Here is a 22,849-nt window from a genome sequence, read left to right as displayed (position 1 = left end):
TTCTGAGAAATCCTCATTGCTAGGATAGACTTGGCAGTCTGGTATGTCATATGAACCGGTGGGCTCCATGCTGCAGCATCATTCCATTATCTATAGACTAAAGAAAGGAAAAAAGATGCCATCGTTCCACAAAATCCTGTTCTTCCTCTGGAAACTCCATAAGTAATAGATATAAGGGACTGGCAGCAAAATTTCCCTGTGCTGAAGAGTGAAGTTTACATTCCAATGTACTGTTTATATTCCTTTGGTTCGGGTACAGGTCTTCCAAAATCAAGAGAGAGTTCCTCTCCCCTTATGCCAAGAGGTGCCGTTCTAACATTATCACTCAGTTCCTGCAGCAGATCAGGAGCCCACTGCCCACCATCCCATCACCACCTATGTTGAGGCATAGTTCCTTGTAATCAAAGGATCTGAAGCTGGGAAACCTAGGGGCCAACATCCAGGATGACATCTGAGGCTTGTCCTAAGGAGATTCTTCAGATTCTAAGGAGATTCTTCAGTTACCTTCTCTTCACACTTGATTTAGTTGTTCTGAGGTACCTAATACTAAAAAGATTGAACTATGTTCCTACTGATGTTTCAGCAGCTGCCACCCATCTTGCTTCTTTTCTTCTGGAGGAGTAAAGGGAGCCCCTAGTTTTATCTTATCTTTCTTGAATGCAGCTGCAGTTGGGGCAGCAGCAACGAATCCATACTCTTGCACCATTCAGTATGAATATAAATTAGATGTGACCCTCAGGCTAATGACAAGTTGCAAATCTTCTAAAGGCCACACAGATAACACTGCTACTACTCCAGCACAATTGTTGTCATTTTAAGCACCAAGACTTTTGGGTCTCCTTACATGACAGCACTTTTAAAGTGCTCCTAAGACATGCGGCTGCATGCCGAACTCTTCCTCAGGCATCTCACACAATTCATAGAATCACAGAATCATAGAATATTAGAGTTGGAAGGGACCTCAGGAGGTCATCTAGTCCAACCCCCTGCTCAATGCAGGACGAACCTCAGCTATTGATCACAAGGTATCTTTGAGGTGCCTTAAGTTCTTCTCAGAAAGGCTATCCATTTCAATGCAGTATTTTTCTTGATAATAATAACAGTTAATTATAATAATTTCAGATCCTGTTAGCTGTCTTCAAAGAAGTGCAAGTATATCATACTGAAGTGTTTCATAAGAGTGTTGTGAGCTGTTAAGATGATAGGGAAAAATGAAATGCACTTAATGTGCAAGTGAGCACCCTTGATCTTGTTTGTTTTCAGTGTCGCCAGATCATTTTTGATCTATACTATGATCCTGTTACTTCTCTCTGATATGTTTTTCCCTACATTTTCACAAAATCCATTCAATATACTTGCAAAGTTATGTAGTGTATTACATTTTAGTCTAAAATTACAAGTCAAATGGACTATTCTTTGGTTAAGTCAACATGTATGCAGTCTATATGTATTTCAATAGACATATTGGTCTATATATATCCCTAATTTGCTGATTATAGAGTGTCATAAGATTTTTCTAAGTTGACTTCAGACAGATGGCGACAACATTTACAATATTAAACAAAAGATTCAGAAAATCTGAGCCTTTTAAGTTAAAATGCAGAAGAGGTTGGGGTTTATAAAGGACTTATTTTAGAAATAACTAAAATTACTGTACATGATTAAGGTAGATCATAATCAGTATCTTGAATATGCATTTCAGGTAAGAAAACAAGGGATTCTGTCAATAATGTTAGTTTTGCTTGGTCAATATTTAATTTACTTTAAAAAAAAATCCTCATTTTTAGAGAAGAGAAATATACTTATTTTTTTCTCACTGAGGTCCAGTGTTGTAAGTAAGCAATGCCAGCATCTCTTCAAACTACCAAAGGCACATTCAACCGTCATTCTGCACCTGCAGCTGAAACGTTCTTTGGTGCTGTTGATGCGGCAGGTGTATGGCTTCATGAGCCACTGGAACAAAGGATAGGGCTGGATCTCCCAGAATCATTTTTGGCATTTCAACATTCCCAATGGCAATCTGCCAGTTGGGAAAGGAAGTCCCTGCTTGTAGCTTTCTGAACAGTCCTGTGTTCTTAAAGATGTGCGTCATGCACCTTCCCTGACAAGACAGTGATCCACTAGCGCTTGCATTACTATAGAAAAGTACCCATTTCTGTTGATGTACTGTTCAGCAAAGTGGTCTGGTGCTAAAATAGAGATATGCATGCCATCTATCGCACCACCACAGTTCAGGAACCCCACTGCTGCAAAACCATCCACTATGTCCCATACATTGCTCAGAGTCATAGTCCTGCGTTCGAGAAGGCAATTAATGACCTTGCACCGTTGCATGACAACAGCTGTTGCGGTGGATTTCCTGACTCCAAATTGATTCCCAACTGACTGGTAGTAATCTGCTGTTGCAAGTTTCCATCGTGCAATTGCCACCTGCTTCTCAACTGTCAGTGCAGCTCTCATTCTGGTGTCCCTGTGCTGAAGGACTGGGGCAACTTTGGCACACAGCTCCAGAAAAGCGGCCTTGTGCATCTAAAAGTTCTACAGCCACTGCTCATCATCCCAAACCTGCATGACAATTTGATCCCACCAGTCAGTGCTTGTTTCTCATGCCCAGAACCAGCACTTCACCATCTCCTGCTGCTCCATGAATGTCACCAACAACTTTGAATTGTTTCTTTCTATATCTCACAAGAATCTAGCCTCCAAGGAATTCTCATGGTCCCCATGACTCAGCAAATACTGCAGGATCATCTGCCCTGTGCTTGTAACACTCACGACAACAGTGCAGAGCTGTGCAAACTCCATGTTACTGTCAGCGATGACAGACAGCAAGGAGAGATGTGCAGGTTTTGAAAAGAAGGAGCCAAATATTATGGGATGCAGATGAAATTATGGGATAGTATTCTCTATGTTATAGAAAGTTAACTCCATGCTCCCAGACAAGCCTACGCGACTCATTTCAGCCCCATCAGGGATTGCGAAAACTTCTCACAACACCTTGCACTGGATGGTGGTGAGTTGCACAATGGGATGCTTACCCACAGTGCAGTGCACTCTGCATTCATACCAGCTCTTCTGGTGAGGACACACACCACCGACATAAGGAGCCAAGTGTGCACATGCACAAATGATGGCAGCTGTATGCCGACATAACTTAGGTCAGCATAATTTTGTAGTGTAGACACAAAGAGCACATTGATTTGTTGCACGCTATTGAAAATTCTTCTAGTTTTTCAAATTTTCCTATGCAACCTTTAGTTTAGCAAAAGCTTGCATTTCTTGTTCAGCTAAAAAATAGAGAACGGTTTCAATCCAAGTGCTTGTACATTAGAAACTTTATTGAATGTTGTACCAGTTCTTGACGCACCCAGGACTGAGAGTCACCTTGTCTTCCTAACACTTGCCTGTGCCGACTAGGTGTCAGCTCCTTACCACCCACAGCCTTTCACCCACTTAGGGCTTGTCTATACATGAAACATTAGTGGCAGAGCTGCAGCGCTTCAGTGTAGATACTCACTACAAATACGGGGAGGGGTTCTCCCGTCAGCTAATTAAACCACCTCTTTGAAAGGTGGTAACTAGGTCAATAGAAGAATTTTTCCATTCACCTGGTGCTGTCCACACCAGGGGCTAGGTCAGCTTAATGATGTCACTCAGGGGTGTGGATTTCCTATGCTTTGGGTAACATAGTTGGGTCAATTTAACTTTTGAGTTTAGACCCGGCCTCACACACTCTCCTCTGGGTTATGTCAGCCCTGCCTTCGCCTTGCTGATTAATAAATACATGCACCCCAGTCTCTGACTCTCTTTGAAATCATTCCCCTGTGATATCTGACCCCGGCAATCACTACTGACAGATATATCAGTTTCTCTGCCCCCAAGACCAGTATGCCCCAGTTTATCTTAAACTAGTGCTTCTGTAAAACACACTGCACTTGAAAGTACTTATAATACAACAAAAGTAGGTTTATTTAAGAAAAGGTAAAGATTTGACTAGACACTCCCTTTCCACAAGGGGTTTCCTCAGAGAGCTGATCCACAGGACCTGTCCCTACCCGTGTTATACTGAAAGTGTCTTTTTGTTTCTATTCATTGACAGGAAGAAACCCTGTGTTATTTTAATGTTCCTTTTTTACCTTTATGTGGTTTTGATTGTTCACAGTTTCCTCTGATGGCTTTTCATTGAAAGTCTTACTATTGTACAAAGCTAAACAATTAAGCCTTCCATTGCATCACCAGAAAAATAGGGCAGGATGTCAACTCCCTCCTGACTGAATGGGCCACCACCAAGACACATTATACCCTGGTGACTAATTTTTACTACAACTTCATAAAGCATATAATCAGCGTAGATCGATTATTCCTTAAATATTACCCATATGTACATCTTGCAATGATTATGAATCTTGACAAGTTATGATTTTTCTGTAGATACAGTATATCCATAAAGAGTAACATGTAAGATGTATTTGGTGTAGAGTGTTTGTCAGGTCTGAGGTGAGAGTTGTTTACAAAAAACAGAGGAACCCCCCTTTGCTAAAGAGCCTCTGCATCATAAGTGTAAACCCTAAACTTCTCACTAATTCCACTCTGACACAGAACTCCTACTTTGGCAAGCTGCAGAGTTATGTTGGGGCCAGGTTAGTACATGTGACTTGATTCTCTCTGTTTGCCAATTTGGAAGCAACGTATCACATGTTCTTAACCTGCCCCAACACAGAGCCAACTGCTGCTTCTTACATAAATGACCATTAGACAAAATTAGCCACAGTAAAGAATTACAGCAGCTGTGACCATTATAGTTAGCTTCAAGAGTTTCCATTCCATCTTCAGTCATTTTCACACACACCATTTCTCTCATTTAGTTCACATATTGGAAGGTGTGCTGTAACTAAGTCAAGGGACCACTTCACACATTTAACATGGAGAATAAAAATATAGCTCAGTTGCCTCATTTATTGTACACTGTCCAATCAGTCCAGAGAATGAGCAAGAGTATTGAAGAATAGTATATATTCATACACACACAGCGGGACAAACTTGAGATTGCAGGTGAAACCTTAACTCTGAAATATGCATCAGGAAATACCACTTTACAACCTTAAAAACGTAACAAAATCAGGGTTCTGTCTGTACCATTTCTGAATTGTGGAGGATTTTATGAAATCATGAAATTTCTGTGTCATGGAAAACCTACATGTATGCAAACCTCCCATGAGTTAGTAGGGCTGTGCCACACCAGCACTCGATGATCACACATTCAAAGTAAAACACCTTGGGACAATGGGTTTGCTGTAGCTGGGAGAAGACACTTCCTCCTCTTGGCTGAAGGGGAGGGGAGGGAGTTGAAAGTAATGGAAAATGACCAGGAGGAGAACAAAAGAAGCAGGTGGCCCCACAGCAGGAGTATATAATGGGACTTAGAGTGAAATGGGGAGCTATTTTGCACCAGAGTAAGATGAGTGAGGCTGCTGCCAGGTGAGGGTAGGCAAGGGGACAAAGGATCCTCTTTGCTTGAGCACAGATGATCCCTCAAGGGAAGGTTGAGCTAGTGTGAGGGACATTGTGATTAAGATGTTTTATTGTTTTGCATGATCTATGCTCTCAAGGACATGGCACCATTACTTGGAATGTGCAGCAGGTATCTCACTTTAAGGACCTGTCTACACCTGAATATGAACACTTTGTTCAAGTTTATATTAATCCACTTTCAAAGTGGATACAGTAAAAACCAAAACAAGGCATTCTTATTATGGAATAAGAACATCCACACATAAAAGTTATTCAGAAATAGCTACTGCACTACAGATAAGCCATAAACAACTCAGATAAATGAGTGCAGTAAATATATTTGAATGCGCAATTACATATCACACTGCATATTCAAAGTTAACCTCCATTTTAAAAAAACAACAAAATGCTATGCAAATTTCTAGATGCAAGCATCAGTTGTTTAGAGGGACAAGTTATTTAGAAACACAATCAAACAATTTTTGGAATGGATGTGCCTTTTGCATTTCCATCATTCTATCTTGCCCACCCATTCTTTTCTTGTGAGCAGGTAGGTTACTGAAATTTACTTTTTGAGAAGGATTCCTGTAAGCTTCCAACCCTCTACTATAGTTTTAAGAATAAAGGCAGGCAGGCAGAGCTGAGAAACAGCATGTCATATACATACACTTCATTATATCCATGAAGATTATCACATATCTAGTACTTCCAATTTCCCAATACTGGCAATCCATTATTGAGGATGATATTTTAGTGCTGAAGGTTTGTTGGGCGGAAGGAGGGAGAGAAAAAGAGCAGGGGGATGATTATAAAGAAACACCCTGTTCTTAAAAGGTTGATGACATTTTTTTAAAGCCGTTTTGACGTCATCAACTTCCATGAATTTTTAACCCTTTAGTAAAAACTGGCTTCTGGCCCACTGCCCAGTAAGAACCCCACTGACACATTTCAGCTTGGTTGCTGGGCAGGCAGAAACTGTGAGCACCCTTCTCTAGAGTTTAGCTTCTGTGGAAAAGGAACATCTCATATAACTCTGTAGCCATTTCTATACTCAATGAAAGGAAAGAAGGGCATTTATGGTCTCTGAATTGAAATCTCATCTCACCTCACTGCTCAGGGAGCACAGCTGTTATGTGGGACTTCTAGGAAGGAAGAGAAGTCCTCCACTGAGGAAAGAGAAGAAATAAAACCTCTGAAGATTAACAATGAGGCCTTGATTTAAACCCCACATCCCCAAAAAGCATGGGGATGGGATGGTGGGGAAAGAGGGAAAAGGTTAGTTACAAACCTTTGCAATTCACATCCATATATTGCCACAAACCTGCCTACTTCCTAATATGATTTCTAAAAGATAATTTCAATATGAATCAACTGAATTAGCTTCTTAAAGTAGGTCGTTGCTCTAGCAACCAGTAGGCTGTTTGGACAACTCCCAGCATAATGACCTACTTTTCAGCTCCTCCTAGGACAGCCTCATATAACTAGAATTCTATGTTCACCTCTGAAACATTTAAAGAGAAGACTAATCTACAACTTACAAAGCCCATCTTTCCTGGGAACAAAAACAAAGACTTCCAGAATGTTCAGAAACCAGATCAATGTGTTATTCTACACTGACTAAAAGCATATTCAGTAACAAAATTATTCAGCACACATTCAGATTTACAAAAGCATTTAAGAACGTGAATTATTTAAACTCAAAAATGCTAACAGAAAATAGCACGAGAAACTGACAGAATGAACATGTCCAAAAGCAGTGTTGATCTCAGATAGCAATTTTCATTGTAAACAGACTGCCTCACTACATCAGTGTGAGAGGAGCTGTCAAAGATATTCCTCAATTACAGACTTGAATAACATTAACGGTGTGACAGAGTGACAGAACTCAGGAATGACAAAGTTATACTTTGCATTTAACCCTGTATAAATATGAGGTGGTGGTGAAGGAAACATATAACACAAATCCAGGAAATAGCATTGACAGTTACTTCTTAACTTATTGTCTATTGTTTGTCACAAGCTTTGCATTAAAATTACCAGTCTAGCAGTACATCTTTACTCAGAAGTTTATGAAAACAAATCTGAATTTTACCAGCATTTGGGAGACAGCTACCTCTTTGCTGACTTTTCAGAGTTTATCTATCTTTACTTGTAGACATGGCTACTTAACCAACCGATTTTTCAACCATTTACATTAAGCCCACATACTTACATTTCGTTCAAATTTAAAAAAGCATGTGCAATGAAATTTTATAGGTGAGAAAAGTCACACCCCAAGAACAAGAGTGGTGCTACAGATGCATAGCCATTACTACACAGTATACTTGGAGCTTCAGATTTTTAGTTTACCAATAAAGCATCCCGGACACGAAAAAGAAATGGGTATTTATCCAATAAACACCAGAAATGGTTACTTGTATCCATGGGCTTGTCTACACAGAGCAGTAATGTGGACTAAAGGGATGTGATTTCTAAAGTGCACTGTGCTGCACGTTAATTGGTGCATGTAAAAACCCTTTTAGCATAGACTAAAGGTTCCTTGGTACACTTTAACACAGAACTGCTTGAAGCTGTACATTAAAGCATTCTAGGGAACATTACAAAAATATTATTCTTTAGAGTATATACTACTGTAGTGAGTAATGTATATTATATACATACTCATTATAGTACATACAAGCCCCCCAAAAACCCTGATTTTTGAACATCTACATAAAACTCAAAAAAGGCTAAAAACTAACCTCGAAAATGAAATTAATAAACCCTGAAAAACAAGCCCTACATATACCCTAATGAAGACAACTTTAATAGAAAAGTTAAAATTATTGTCTATGGAGAAGGAAGTAACTTATTTGTATCTTAAGCCTTGATAAAAACTGTAAGTTAATAGAAAGACTATTTGAATCCATGACAAATGATAACACGGATGTAAAACTTTGGAGGATACCGTAGCTTTGGTGCTAGAACAAATCTTATAAGCATGATGAACCTCTACTACTCTTACAAATAGCACTTCCACAAACAGCAACGCAACAAAACTAAGATCATTGTAGTTTTACTTTGCCACTGCTAGTCAAGTGCAACATGTGGAATTCTGAAAAGCTGAAAAAAAGGAGAGCAGAGAATACTGGAGGAGTAAAAGGAGTGCTGCATCTGTTCAGTGGCAAAGAATTTGAGTTCAAGAACGCCAGTCTTTGTTCCAGAAGGGGATAGGCCTATTGTGCAGTGACACTCCTTTAGACCGGCTGTGGAAGAAGCAATGACCAGCCTCCTGAAGCTGGAAAGGAGGATTAATAACATGTGAGACCTTAGGATTTTCCAAAGAAACACCGCTGTCTGCAGCACAAAAAGAGTTGCTTTAAAAAAAAGGAGGGGGGGGAAGGTGAGAAATCTATTGTAGCCTCACTACAATTTTCATTTCAATAAATTCCCAATTGGTCCAAGAACTACTTACATGCAGCATTACTGAAATGTAAGTACCTTTGAGCTAGACAGTGGTAGCCAACTTTTTAGTCAGAGAGACAGAAAACTCTACTCAGCTGATCATCATCATGGTATCTTTAGATGTCCAGAGAAAGCAAACAAGACCTACATTTGAAGAGACCCAGCTTAAAACCTATTTTTTTTTAAGTTTAAGGAAAGAAATAGCATACTGATAGGAAGATAACAAAATTCAGGGAATATTTTTAATTACCCCATTTTTGAAAAGTGTAGAGAATGAGCTCATATGCTATCAGATATTTCAAGAGCAGCTAAAGTGTTTTGCAAAAATACACCTACCTATATACTAACAATTATTGATATCAAAGAAAGCATTCACTGGATTTGGAAGATTGCAGAACACTAGAAAACATCTACTGTGAAAGTCATACAAAAATGAAGTATAGACAAATCCAAGGAACTAGAACCCATTAAGCCTGACATCTACAGAAAAAATAATCTTGGATACCCTTAGGACAGTTAGTGGGAGAACACCTAGAAAAGCAAATTTTATTAAGGATAACTTCTTTTGCCTGATTATCCTTTCTAATCTGGAGCTGGTTATCCTCAACTAATTCATCAGAGATCTCTATAGACAATTTTTTTTAAAAACATCAAATCGTGTGTGGTAAAGTTACATTTTTTTTTCCAACTTTGCATACAGAAAATTATGCGTTTGCCAAAGAAGAAGGATGAGACAGGAGAAAAAGTCCAGCTGACTCTTTCAGATAGCACTCCACACAGTCATTTTCCCCCCTTCAAACAACTAGCTATTTAAAAAAAAAAAAAAAAAAGCATTGAAGCCTAATGAAAAAATAGAAAATAGTTGGGTTTTTTTTTTTTTTTAAACTTAATAAAATTCTCATAAATAAAGAAAGATGAAGTGACGTGTACTGGATGTCAGCAGAATTTATAGGCAAGGCACTTCAGTCCAGAGACAGTTTAACTATAAACAGTGTCCTCCTGTGTAAGGAATCTCCACTCACAATTTCAAACAATCCAGAATAGTAAGAAACTTATCCTTAAAGTTAACTTACATATACTAATGATAGCTATTCACCACAAAAAGTAAAGTTTTAGAACTCCCTGTAGATTTACTGATGTTCCTCAGCTGCCACAATATTGAATGCACTTGAAGACTCATAAGGTTTACAACAGCATTACAAACTTGAGTACAGAATAATAAAGCTGTGGCTCACACAGATTTACACATGGATGCTTTGGAAAGTATGCTGGGTATAAAGCCGTAAAGATGAATATATGACTAGTCTCTTTACTTGAGCTTATTTGCTCATCTCTCCCCCACCCAGGCTGCCCTCTAGTTTCTGTTCCGCACTTTTCCCCTCCTGGGCCCCTTGTTCCTCTTACATTTTTCTTTTTGTCAGCTGCAATGGACTACTCTTACTCCAACATGCTGCCAGCCATCTCAAGTTTTAATAGTATGATCTTTGAACTGCTATTCATGGGTACCAAAGAAAGCATATTAAAGTTCCACTTAACTACCTACATATGGAACCACATGGGAGCAGATCAACAGGGAAGAAATATGAGAAGAAATCTGCAAATGAAGAAAGGGAACAACACATCTAAATCTGATGCAACCCAAGTATCCTCAAGTGTCAGGAAACCAGCAATCTCAAGTTATTAAATTTTGTAAAGTACTATATTTATGGGAGACTTTTACTAAAAGTTTGGCAATATCAAAGGATACACTATCATACAATATATTGGAGGAACCAAGTTATCCATTAATGTACAGCTTATGAACAAGAAGAAGTGGTTTATGCCATGGACATTCCTTTTTTCAACCGCAGAATTAGCTATAAGAGAGACATATATTCCAATGTCAAGAAAACAGCTTTAAAATCAAAGTGAAAACCGTTTTCATTTCTGGTAGACTACAAGTCTGGTTACCTTGCAGAAAGACAAATTCAAGAAATATGGTAGGGTTCAATGGACTTGCAAAAGCCACCAATACGGTATTCAAAGATGGATGATCAAAGTCAGAGTACAGCTAGATAACATGCAATATTCTTAGATTCCACCATGTTACAATTATAACAATGCTGCCTGGATTTGTGGAAAAAAAGTTTTAAAACTAGGTGTACAATATGCCTTTAATGAGATTATGAGAAATGCATGCTATGAAGGTATGAAGCTCCCGAGTAACCAAAACCTTTGCCATTAGCAGGTAAATTCCTAAAACATGAACATCATCATGATTATTAACATATAATTTGAAAGAACCTATTCTGTTCTTCATCTCAACACGCTTTCTCCTGTCATTGTAGAGAAGCTTTGCTACTTTCCTTCAGAGAGCATTCAGAGCTGTTCTGGGGCAGTATTTTGACCTTTCCATGCAGTAGTGCAAATTTTAGGGGCCAAAATATACATTGGTTGGGATGACAGCGAGTGAAGGATAATAATTTAGTGGAGAGCAGGCTTGATCATTTAAACCATCATTTCCAGACAGTCTAATGTTTGATTTTTTTAAAAATGTGGAATATTTGTAAAGAAAACCAAGTACCAATTTGGAGTGGTGATCAGATTCCAATTAAAACACATTCAACCTTAACTCTTTAACAAAGTTTATCTGTGAATTATTCAATAGCATTTCACCAGCAGCAATTAGGATGCTTTCAGATTCAGAATTATTCTGAAACTCTGCACATTTATGTAGACTTTTATCATGGCAATTGCAGTTCACACACTTTCAACACTATTATTACAACAATACTGACCTATTTTCCTCAGCCCTCTTCCCCCTCATCTCCCTTCAACCTTAATCCCAGAAGAAAGCATGAGTGTAAGTGATTGCTTAAAAGACTACCTAAAAATGCTTTGAGGAAAAAAAATATCCAATTTCAGAGTTGTACTTATTGTGCTAAACAGTAAGGGGGCAGAAAGGCAATTAGTACATAATGAGTTGAATTTACACTGGTTCACTGTTTTAGCTAAGGCAGGATTCAGATTTGCCAATTCCATGAAAGTTTAACCATGAAGCACCCTTAGAGATGTCATATAAGAAACAAAGATTGCTCTGCCCTCATAGCTAACTTTGCAAAACTGAGAGATTATTTAACATATATATTACAAAAAAATACCATAAACCTCTTGTTTGAGTAGACAGGGAAGGACCAGATTCCCACTATGTAGGAAAACTGACGTTATAACAAGCTTGCAAGAAAGCAAGAAAAGCTCACTTGCTTCATCATATTACTTGTGGAATTCTGAAGTGGTTATGTTTAGACACACTGACTACAGCATGTCAGGAATAGATTTGTGCTCGATCAGATTCTGCCCTATAGGAGGAATGCCACAGATCTCCCCCAAATAAAGAGTCCTTTTGATAGTGAACAAAGAAATTAATTACAGGAAGCAATTTAATTTATACAACATCAACTCTATATGGGAGAAAAGACTAACTTTTTCACAACATAAATACATAATATCACCTCCTGGGCAAGTAACTGGTGACTTGCCAGAAATTTTGAGGGAATAACTAAGTGAAAAAATCATTTTCCTGAATTTGAAGATTTTTCTTTTCTCTCCAATGATAAAATCGTGTTGAGTCAGGAAGTTTTGTTTAACCGGATGATAAAAACAGTTTTTCCTGTAATATCTATATGGGACTACTCTTCAAAAGTCACTTGTTACTTTTAGGAATTAAGATACCTCCATGACCTGGATGTCCATGCAATGCAGTACACGAAAGACAAAAGAAGGCAATCAGTAAAACAATTTTGTGTGGAGAATTGGTTCAAAAATAGAGATTCACTGATACTGCCACATATTAACTGTGTACCTGATTAAAGGAAAACATTTTATATACAGTTTCTTGATTGCATGAAGGAAGCTGCCTTCACATCCAGAGTATTAAGTGGTTCCCAACTGAGATTTCGTAGGTGTTATTTCCAAAGAGTCTTGATTTGACCATTCCATTAAGTTTTGGGATTTTAGTCTTGGAAAAAGTCTTCCATTTTCTTGGCACCAATACAAATATCAAGAACAGACTAAATCAGATTGTCATTATTTAATTTAAAAAAAATTGGGCAAGAGAAGGAAGTTTGTCAGATTCTTGGTGGGGAAGATATCAAATGCAGATAATTCTATGGCATAATCAATAATTACTCTTAGGACCCATTTCTCCTTTGTGATATTTAGTCCAGTCAGAGGTCGACAGTCAACTTTTCACTCATGACACACTGGCTAAGCCTCTGTTAGAGTTGGAGGGCATGACATGAAGACTGGATCTTAAAAGACTAATGAGCTCTCCCCTCTCCATAAACCACAGACCATCTTAATCTGAGAGATGAAAAGGTTGTTTACACCTTACCCACAGGATTGGTCTCTAAACAGTGTAAACCCTGACTTGCACTTATTACAGGACAGAAAAATAATTCTATTTATAAAAATCAATTACTTAATTGCTTTTCTAAGATTTTCCTTAATGAATCTCCTTCAAATGGTGAATGATGATGAATGGGGATCTGCATTTCAAACCAAGTCTAATTTCAGGAGTATCTATTTACGTTATAGCATTAGAGAAGATTATTAATATAGTGGAAAAATCTTCTTTAGTGCTTTTAACAGATGCACATTCTGTTCATCCACAGATATTTAAAAAGCAAGCATCATTATCCCCATTTTAAAGCTGGGGAAATAGACACAGAAAGGTGACATGACTTGCCAATGGTCAGACAGAAGAGCAGGGGCAGAGCTAGAAACAGACTGTTAGTTGCCTAGACCAGAAGATCAATAATAGTTCTTAAGTAAAAACTTGAGTCATGACAGCCTTAAGGAATTTTGCTGCTGCTTTGTAGTTCTTTTAAAAAGGAGCATTAACTTTTCACATCTTGAGAGAGCTCTCCCTTTATATCTACTTGCCTCTCCAACCATCTCCCTTCTTCCCTTCATATCTAAGGTCACTGAATGTGCTGTTTACAATTGCTGTCTGGAGTTCCTCTCCTCCAACTCCATCCTAGATCCCCTCTAATCCAGCTTCCGTCCTTTACACTCAGCTGAAATCACTCTCACCAACATCTCTACTGACCTCTTAGCTAAATCTCAGAACCAGTACTACCTTTACATTTTCTCTCTGGATAATCTCATTTGCAAACACAAATTCAACAAATAGGTCCCAGCACAGCAAAGTCTTTACCAAATAAATCCACTGAAGTTATGAATTGCCTTCAGAGTGAGAGACTTGCAGAATGCTAAGGTTAAAAATTCCTTCCCTCCCCCAAGACACTCCTAAAAGGGAAATCCAAGCACCTGAAACATGAATTTTTCACACCTAAGAATCATTCTTACAAACCACAAAGGTCAGAGTTTGTTTTCCAAAATAATTCCTTTCTGATTTCTTTAAAGTGGAGAGCAGGAAAGAGAAATAAATGCTTGTACCTCTACTTCTCTAATCAGGTAAAGCAACAGACTATATTAAAAAGACTGGCAGGGCCTTGAGCCAGGAAGATAAGCAGCACAGGTTATGGAGAAGCTCTATGTAACACTTCCCTCTTCCAAATCAAACTAAACCTCTGTAAAGTTAGATACTGGTTTGGGGTTTTTTTTGGCAATCTACTGAACACACCAAAATGTTCCCAAAGGAAAAAACCAAATTCAAAATAAAAATTAACTCTGCATATATGTTGTGTATCATATTTTCTCATTTTAAAAAACCAAACCATACTAGTATTTTAAAGAAAACAAAAGGGAGAAGAAACCAAATTCTACCACAAGACAACAAAGAAAGAAATATTGTCACATATTTTTCTATTAATCAAATGCTAAAACAAGAGTAAAAGCATTTTCTTTCATCTTGAAGACAAAGTGATATAAAAGTGATTTGTATTATTTGCTAGTAACAGCAGGCAAAATGTTCAAAAACAGACAGTCAATCTGAGAAAAGTCATGCTCAAACCCTTTATAACCTATCCTGAAAAAAGGATCCACTTTTAACATCTCTGTATTTTGAGAAATGCTCACAAGACACTTAAATTCTCCTTAAACTATGGTCCACTGTAAAATGAGATCTACATCATTTTTTGAGGGCAGAATTTAAGCCATGTAAAGAATTTTCATCAGCAAGTAAAAGTAACTGAACAGACAGTTAGATTTCTTGGTATATGTCAATGCCAGAAATGAGACACATCATAACCCTGATATCAAGGAGTTACGGCTAGTTGCAAGTAAAACATCAAGATCATGTTATGGATAAAACTTCTATTTTGCATCTTCCTGCCTGGTCCCATCACTTTTTACTCTTATTTAATCATTCTTCTTTCAGGGCAAAATTCTTCCATTTGAAAATGGAAGTGGAAAATTAATTATCTAGAACAAGTACTTATTTAGACGCCAACTTAACAGCTTGAGAGGCAGACTAATAATCAGAAGCATAGTATTGATTTTTAGAGGGGGGAGGCAAGAAGCCAAGAGAAAGGAAGTCAGTGAGACCATGTAACTGGTTAGTAACTATACTTGCTCAATATGACAACCATACAAAAATACTAATTCACACAAGAGTTAAACTGTATGGTTAAGAGGAGAATTTCCCAAACAACATCAATATATTTAAACATGCTCTCAATTTGCCAGGTCAAAAAACAAAAAAAACACTGCAAATGTTTCTTTATTTTGCACAACTTAATACGTGAATGGAGGAATCACGACTGATTAAAAACAGCTATCATTTTCATCAGCAAATATATTATTTCCAAGAAGAAACAAAACTTAATCTCTCTCATTTCTTTTCTAGCTTTATTTTAGCACCTTTTTCTAATGCCCATTCTGTTAGCTATGTTTTAACTTCAAAGACAGATGAAAAATTGGCAATGGTAGTCACTCCGGGTGCACTGATTTTGAACAAAATGCAACAGTTCTGAAAGAGAATCTAGATCACTGGTCCAGACCTTTGCAAGACAAAGGTTTTTATCTACATAAATTTCCTCAGTTTAAAACCCTTCCTCAATCTAATGCTAAACACATGTTGAGGAAAAAAAATGGCACTGTAAATTAGCAGCAGAAAAAGGAAACAGACAGGAAAAAAACTCTAAGATTTTCAATTGTTGAATGGTCTTCTGCTCCTACTCACAGAGTTGTTTTATTGTTGTCTTGCCAATGCAGTACCTTTTTCCATAAAAATGTCGGCAAATAACTAACATCTGAGAAGATAACCTGCTTGACTGTCAATTTCAATTGCTCAATGATAGCTCCAAACTGAAAGAGCCATTTTACAAGTCTGGTGTGCACATACAGCTTTTAAAAAACATGGAAACAAAGTTATGAAAAAATTGAAGTTGTTCCTGTTTAGTTCAAAACAAATTTTTTTTTTTTTTAAATGTACTGAAATCATTCTGGTAAATAGTTTTTGAGACTGGTTTTGGAAGTATCTTAATAAAGATGGTTGTAAATTTTACTTGAAAAAGATTCATTAAACCACATAACACAGAACTATGAAGCAGAGGGCAGAATCTCCGGAGCACAAACTGTGTGTATAGTATAGCAAGCACCATATATGTGGTCACTGAAGTCTGAAGCAGTTCTAATGGTCTGCTAGGAGAGGTGCTGCAGTATCTGGGACTAGTTCTGGGAGAGCTCTGATCTTGTTGAAGAGGTGAAGAATTAGTACAGGGCAGGTATTCTTCATTAAAAAAAAAAAATCTCCAATGTCCTGTCTGTTTTTCTTTTAGATTGTAAATTGTTCAGAGTGGAGATTGACTTTGTCTTTTGTACAGCACCAAGAATATTGTTAGACTAGTTAATACATGTGCTAAATGTGTGTAATATATATTATATACATATAATTGTACACTGAATGGTTGCCAGACAACCAGAGGATATTAGTATTAATATTAATGAGGCCCCTCTTCTTTAGTAGGGCCCATGAGTTCACACCTGCTCACGGATCACTAACTTCCATGCTGCATGCTAACCTTCTACAAATTAGAAACTACAGGAGTAGAAGCATGTCTTGACTGGTTTCTCCACAATATTATATATTTCAGGATGTTAATGTTCTTAATTCATACTCCACTAATAAAAAAATTAAGAAATTTGAAAAGTATTTTAAAAACATCAGGCTTGCCTTAACCCTTTAGGCTTGCTCCAGTCTCCAGCAGATAGAATGATCAGGAATATAATTTCACAGCTTATACTGCATGTATGTAAATTCAACCATAAAAGCAGAAACCTCATAACTGTTTATAAAGATAAAAGAATTTGTTTTTCAGTAGAAAGTATCTGCTGAAAACCACTTTTAAAGACAATTGTCCATCATCTCATTCAGAACAGAAGTGGCCAGCAACAACTGTTTTTAAACTGTATGATTCTAAGTTGACAAACGTGCATTAACCATTAAATGAAATATCATAGAAAGGGTACTCTAGTATGTCCACCTTCTCAAGACTATAAAGAGGATTACCATGAGCAGAAATTAGCAAATTCCAAACATTTAAAGAAGTTAGCTTGTCCTGAAATACTCTGATGCCCTTGCATAGAAGAGAATATATAAAACAGAAGGAAGGTATTGTACAGAAGGCTCTAAACCAGTAGCCTAGTAAACCCAAGTTCTTTTCTTAAATCTGCCATACATTCCTAGGATAACTTTGGGTAAGCCACTTCACCTTTCTGCACCTAAGTTTCATGATTTGAAGAGTGAGGTTAACAATACTTCTCAACACTAATGTCCTGTGGAGGCTAAATTAGCATTCAGCAAAACACTTGTAATCCTTGGGTGAATAATGCTATATGAAATTCAATATATTATCAGTTTTTTAGAAAAGAAAAACCTTTAAGACAAATATTGAAGTTTCAAATAAGCTCATCATTTTGTATGTATAACCTAGCCCCACTAGCCTCTCCCTTATTTTTTCTTCTCTTGCTATGTCATCTCTTTATTATACAGACATTGTCAAAGTTAAGTAAAAACTCAAAGCAGGATTCAACTTCTTTGTCTAAAAATCAGGGGTGTGATTCCCAGTTCAGGTACCCATATACTCACTAGCTCTCAACTGAGTGTACTACTGCAGATATACTACTATTTTAGCACGTTAGCTCAGATGAGAGCTACTGGGAATGTGTAGATTGGTTGGTATGAAGTTGGTGAAACTTGCATCTTCCTGAAATTAACATCGCTTATACTTCCAGGATTGAATGAATTTTCTGAGAATTTACATAAATATTAAAAAAACCCTCTCATGAATTCAGCACTTGGTGTTATAGTGCAGGTTTTGTCTCAAAATAATCTCAGCTCAGACCAGGAGATAACTGTCCCATTCTACTTTGCACAGGTGTGGCCTCAGCTGAAGTACTGCATCCAGTTCTGGAGCCAAACTTATGAACAAATTGGAAAGAGTCCAGAACAGAAGTGATGTTTGTTTTTCTAAACCTTTTCTTTCAGCACAACTATAAAAAAACCTGGTCATGTGTAGTCTTGAGACAAAAAGACTGACGGGGACTGGATAATCTTCAAATAGGCTAAGGACTGTTTTAAACAGGATGGTAATCAACTGGTGTCTATGTCCACTGAACATAGCACAAGCAGTAATCAGCTTTATCTGCAGCAAGGGAGATTGAGGCTACATATTAAGAAAAACTTTCTAACTATAGAGGGCCACCCCTCTGGAACTTTTCTAACTATAAGGATAGTTATACTCTGGAACAGGCTTTAAAGGGAGGTTGTTAAAAACAGGATGGACAAAAACCTGCCAGGGATAGTCTACGTTTTCTTGGTCCTGCCACAGCCCAGAGGGCTGGACTAGGTGATCTCTTGAATTCCCTTCCATCCCTACATTTCTATGATTTCGAAGATAAACTCTTTTGACTTGCATACCCTAGTTTCTTTCCTTGAAGTTTCCAGCCACTGCTACCAGCAATGCAGCTCTACTGGAAGTCATGGTGGTTGCAGCCAGTAGCATTTTACCCACCAAGTCCTCTAGAACAGATCTCCTTGAGCCATGATTACACAACACAGTGGATTTAAAAAAAAAAAACAGGAACTAGTAATGAGTGGGTCGGTGGAGAGGAAGCAAAACTCCCTTATTTGAGGCAGATTTTCTTTTGCACGGGAGAAAGGCCCCGGCACTCCGGGCGCTGCACATTACCGCCCTAGGACCTGCAGCCCGATGCCTTTGACGCGGGCCGCCCAGCAGGCGGGTGACAGCACCGCTGGAAGCACACAGCAGGCGGGGACTGGGCTGGCCGTGTCTGTCTGGGACAGCGGGCCCATGGCTCAGGCGCTTGTGCACAGGCTGGGGATGGAATCACCGCGACCTGAGCCGCCGGAGGTTGCGCCGCACGGAGGGCCAATGAGAGCGATTGGGGGGATGGGCAGCCGGCCAACCGGCCGGCACCGTGACCGCATATATAACCACGCGGGGATGGGGGCCGGCCCCCGCTCACTCACCGCCACCTGTTGATGCCCACGTTGGAGGAGCCCGCGAACCAGGGGTCGAGGATGTAGACGCAGCGCACGGTGTCGGCGCCCTGGATGCACTCCCGCAGCGCCGGGTTGTCGTGCAGCCGCAGCCCCTTGCGGAACCAGTGCACGGCGTTCACCCCCATGGCGCGGCGCGCGATCCCTCACGGAGCGGCTCACGCTCCACTCGGATTCCTCTAGCGGGCAGCCCTGGGGGAGCCGTGCGAACACGGGCCCCGCCGCGGCGCGGAACCCGCGCACCAAGAGGCGAAGCTGCCGCCGGGTGGCTTCCTCCGCTTGGCGATCGATCGTTGGCTCTAGGCCCCCGCGGCGGCGGCCCCCTGAGAGGGGCACATCACCCCGACACCCTCGCGCCCACTCCGAGAGGCCGCGCGGAGCCACAGGTGACGGTTAGCGGCGCGCGGGACGTCTCGTACCAAGCGGCTGTCACTGCTTCGCCGCTCGCCCTGTGACACTGCTTCGGACTCAGGAGGAGCCGACGGAGGGGGGGCGCCCCACCCCCGCCTTCCTATTGGCTGCTGCCGCCCCACGTGACCAGCCGCCGTCACGTTCCTGAAGTGTGTTTACCTTGAGAGGACGGGTGGGGGACGGCGGGTACGTGTGTCTCGACGACGGAACCAAGGAACCGTCGACACAGGGAGAAACAACCGAACCTGTGACCAAATCCTCTCGTCCGCGCGGGTCGGTAGCTGAACGGAGGGAGTAAGGGGGCGGGACCTTCATGACTCTGAACCCCGCCCTCTCCGTATCGAGGGCGGAGAAGCCCGGATGAGCACGGGGCTGCGGGCGCGCCCGTGCGCGAGCCTTTAGGTGGCCGTAGAAATCACTGGTTGTGCGCATGCGCCCGTGCTGGAGCTGGAGAGGGGGAGGAACGACATACTCGTGCAGGCGAGCAGAATGGCGCGTGTGTGCGCAGCACGCCGGGGGGCGGTAAACGGACTGTTATACAAAGAATCCTGTTACGTCAGCGGCGTTCGCGGGAGGCGCTGTCGCGGGGAGCGCGCATTTGGCCCGGATGAGGGTGGGCGAGCGCGGCATCGTAGCGGCGCCGCAACGAAGCTGCAGGGTGTGGGGAACCCGCGGCAGGGACACGGCCTAACTTGCGCTTATATAAGTGAGCGGCACGAGGGGCGCGCACGCAGTTAAAGGGATAGTTCTCTGCTTCCCGTGCGGCACGGACTATATCTACCCGCTCCAGCAGAGCGCCTACGACCCCGTGTTGCTTGCACTGGCGGCCTGTGACGAACGGGAGGAACCCTGGGGCTTGGGCGCGGGGGAGACGAGCAGCAGCTGTACCGCAGGAATCCAGGCTAGTTGGTGCCTCTAACCCAGCAGAGGTGTGACGGTGCCTTCTAGCAAACTGGCGCCAAAGAGAGAGCGAGCTCCCCCGTCCCCCTCCTGCCTCAGTGCTTCACTTGTCGCGAAAGAGGTGCTAGGGAGCAGGCAGTGTTTTTAATTTTCATAACTGATGCCAGATGCCTGGCGGTGCCAGCGGTCAGTCTGGCAAGCTTTAGCCCAAATTAAACCCTGCTGTTAAACTCTTTTTTTTTTTCTTTGGGGTGGGTGAATATACTCAGTAGTACTTTAAAAGGATTTTAAAGGATTGTTTCTTAATCCCAAAGAAAGATTTCCCACGTCCCCAAAAAAACCCACCCCCTTTCCTTTGCACACTTAGTTTGTGATCCACAACCCAGAAAATGAAATGATTAGCAATAAAGGCAAAACTAAAGGCCTGGCTACACTACAGTGGCACAGCTTCCCTTGACCAAGCCAGATTTACACTAGGACTTAGGTTAGTGTAACTACAGCATTCAGGGTGTAAATTTTTCACCCTTCTGAACCACATAGCTATGTTAATCTAAATTTTAAACAGACCAGGCCTAACTGAGGTTCATCAATGCTCCCAGTGAATGATCTGCTGAAAGAAAAATAGTAACCATACCAAGAAGTAAATTTTATAATCAACTTAATAGTACTAAGACAATGTGTGTGTGTACACACACACACACAAATAAAACTGGGTGTTCTTTTAAATACACCTTTAGAATTAATTACTAAGGAAATAGATTTTCCCCTACCCTGTATGAGACACCTCTCAGATTGCCATTGTAACTTATATTTGAATTACCTTCTATATTGTAGTTGTTTTACTCAAGAGATTTTTGTGTTTTTAAGATCAGTATAAGCCTGTCCACAATACATTTTCCTCTCAACCCTCAGCCATCATTTTTATGGAGAAAACACAAAAAACACACAGAGACCGTAAACAGAATAAAATTGTAATCAAAGATTAAGATGATTAATTTAAATCTTTTTTTAAATGACCTAACCTCTCCAAGCTGAGCTTTGAAAGTTAGCATTTAAAGCACTTGAGTGCAGTGTTATTGTGTTGACCTACTTACTGTCTTAAAATAGAAAGTCCTTTTTGAATATAACAGGTTAAAATGTTTATCTTTTGTTTAAACCAGAGATACAGGCATAACTAGTACAAGCCCCATGTAATCCTGAGTGACAGCTAAACATGTTCTTCAAAAGAATGATTAATGGTTTTTTTTTAGGGTGTAGCTAAGATACAGACTTTATCACATACATTGTTTCTCAACTGCTGTGCAAACAGTCTTGTTCAAGATTTTCAAACAACTAAGAAGGGACATAAGAATATATAAATGGTAGAGAAAGATATACCAGGAATCTTTTGTACACTTTGTCTCACTGAACAAGGGCATTCAGTTAGTTATAGAAATGTAGAGCCAACAGGGAGCTTGAGAGGTCATTCAGTCCAGCTACCCATACTGAGGTAGGACCAAGTATACCTAGACCATCCCTGACAAGTGTTTGTCTAACCTGTTCTTAAAAACCTTCAAGGATGGGGATTCCAGAGCCTCTCAACTCTAATACGGAAAATTAAGCCCTGGTCTCCTTTTCTGCAGATTATGTCAATTCTTGTCCTGTCTTCACTGGACATGGAGAAAATTGATCACCGGTTTTCCTTGTAACAGCCTTTAACATATTTGAAGACTTAGTTGGTCCTCACCTCAGTCCTCTTTTCCTCAAGACTAAGCATGACCATTTAAAAACAAAAAACCCCAATCCTTTTCTTCCTAGGTCACATTTTCTAAACTTATCATTTCTGCTGTTCTCCGGTAGACTGTCCAGTTTCTCCACATCTTTCTTAAAGTATCTCACCAAAAATCAGACACAATACTCCAACTGAGGCTTCACCAGTGCTAAGTAGAATGGAACATTTAGCTTCCATATCTGACATATGACAATCCTGTTAATACATCCCAGAAATTGGAAGATTTCAAATTGAAAAGTGATCACAGGAAGTATTTTCACACAATACAGGTTAGTCTGGGGAACTGTCAGAGACCAGGATGAGGGCAATCATGGCTAGTGGTTGAAACAGCAGTCAGCAGCCAG

The 22,849-nt window shown here is 40.0% G+C and overlaps 1 protein-coding gene across 3 annotated transcripts in view; it reads right to left on the bottom strand.

Annotated features, from left to right (window-relative positions):
* Positions 1-20,249, bottom strand: part of CRY1 (cryptochrome circadian regulator 1) — a 79,551-nt gene extending 59,302 nt beyond the window's left edge. Inside the window, exon 1 of one of the 3 annotated variants that reach the window (XM_067559379.1) lies at positions 19,394-20,249. In XM_067559379.1, coding sequence (XP_067415480.1) covers positions 19,394-19,551 — 158 coding nt within the window. In that variant the 5' untranslated portion in view covers positions 19,552-20,249. The remainder of the gene's footprint in view (positions 1-19,393) is intronic. The other 2 variants (XM_067559378.1, XM_067559380.1) reach the window with 2 other exon arrangements.
* Between the last annotated feature and the right edge of the window lie 2,600 nt (positions 20,250-22,849).

The sequence above is a fragment of the Emydura macquarii genome, unplaced genomic scaffold (genome assembly GCF_026122565.2).
Source record: "Emydura macquarii macquarii isolate MOO-44397 ecotype Brisbane River unplaced genomic scaffold, CSIRO-AGI_Emac_v2 contig_2205, whole genome shotgun sequence".
Lineage (NCBI taxonomy): Eukaryota > Metazoa > Chordata > Testudines > Chelidae > Emydura > Emydura macquarii.
Note: the sequence above shows the minus strand (reverse complement) of the source record. Positions and strands in the feature narration are given on the sequence as shown.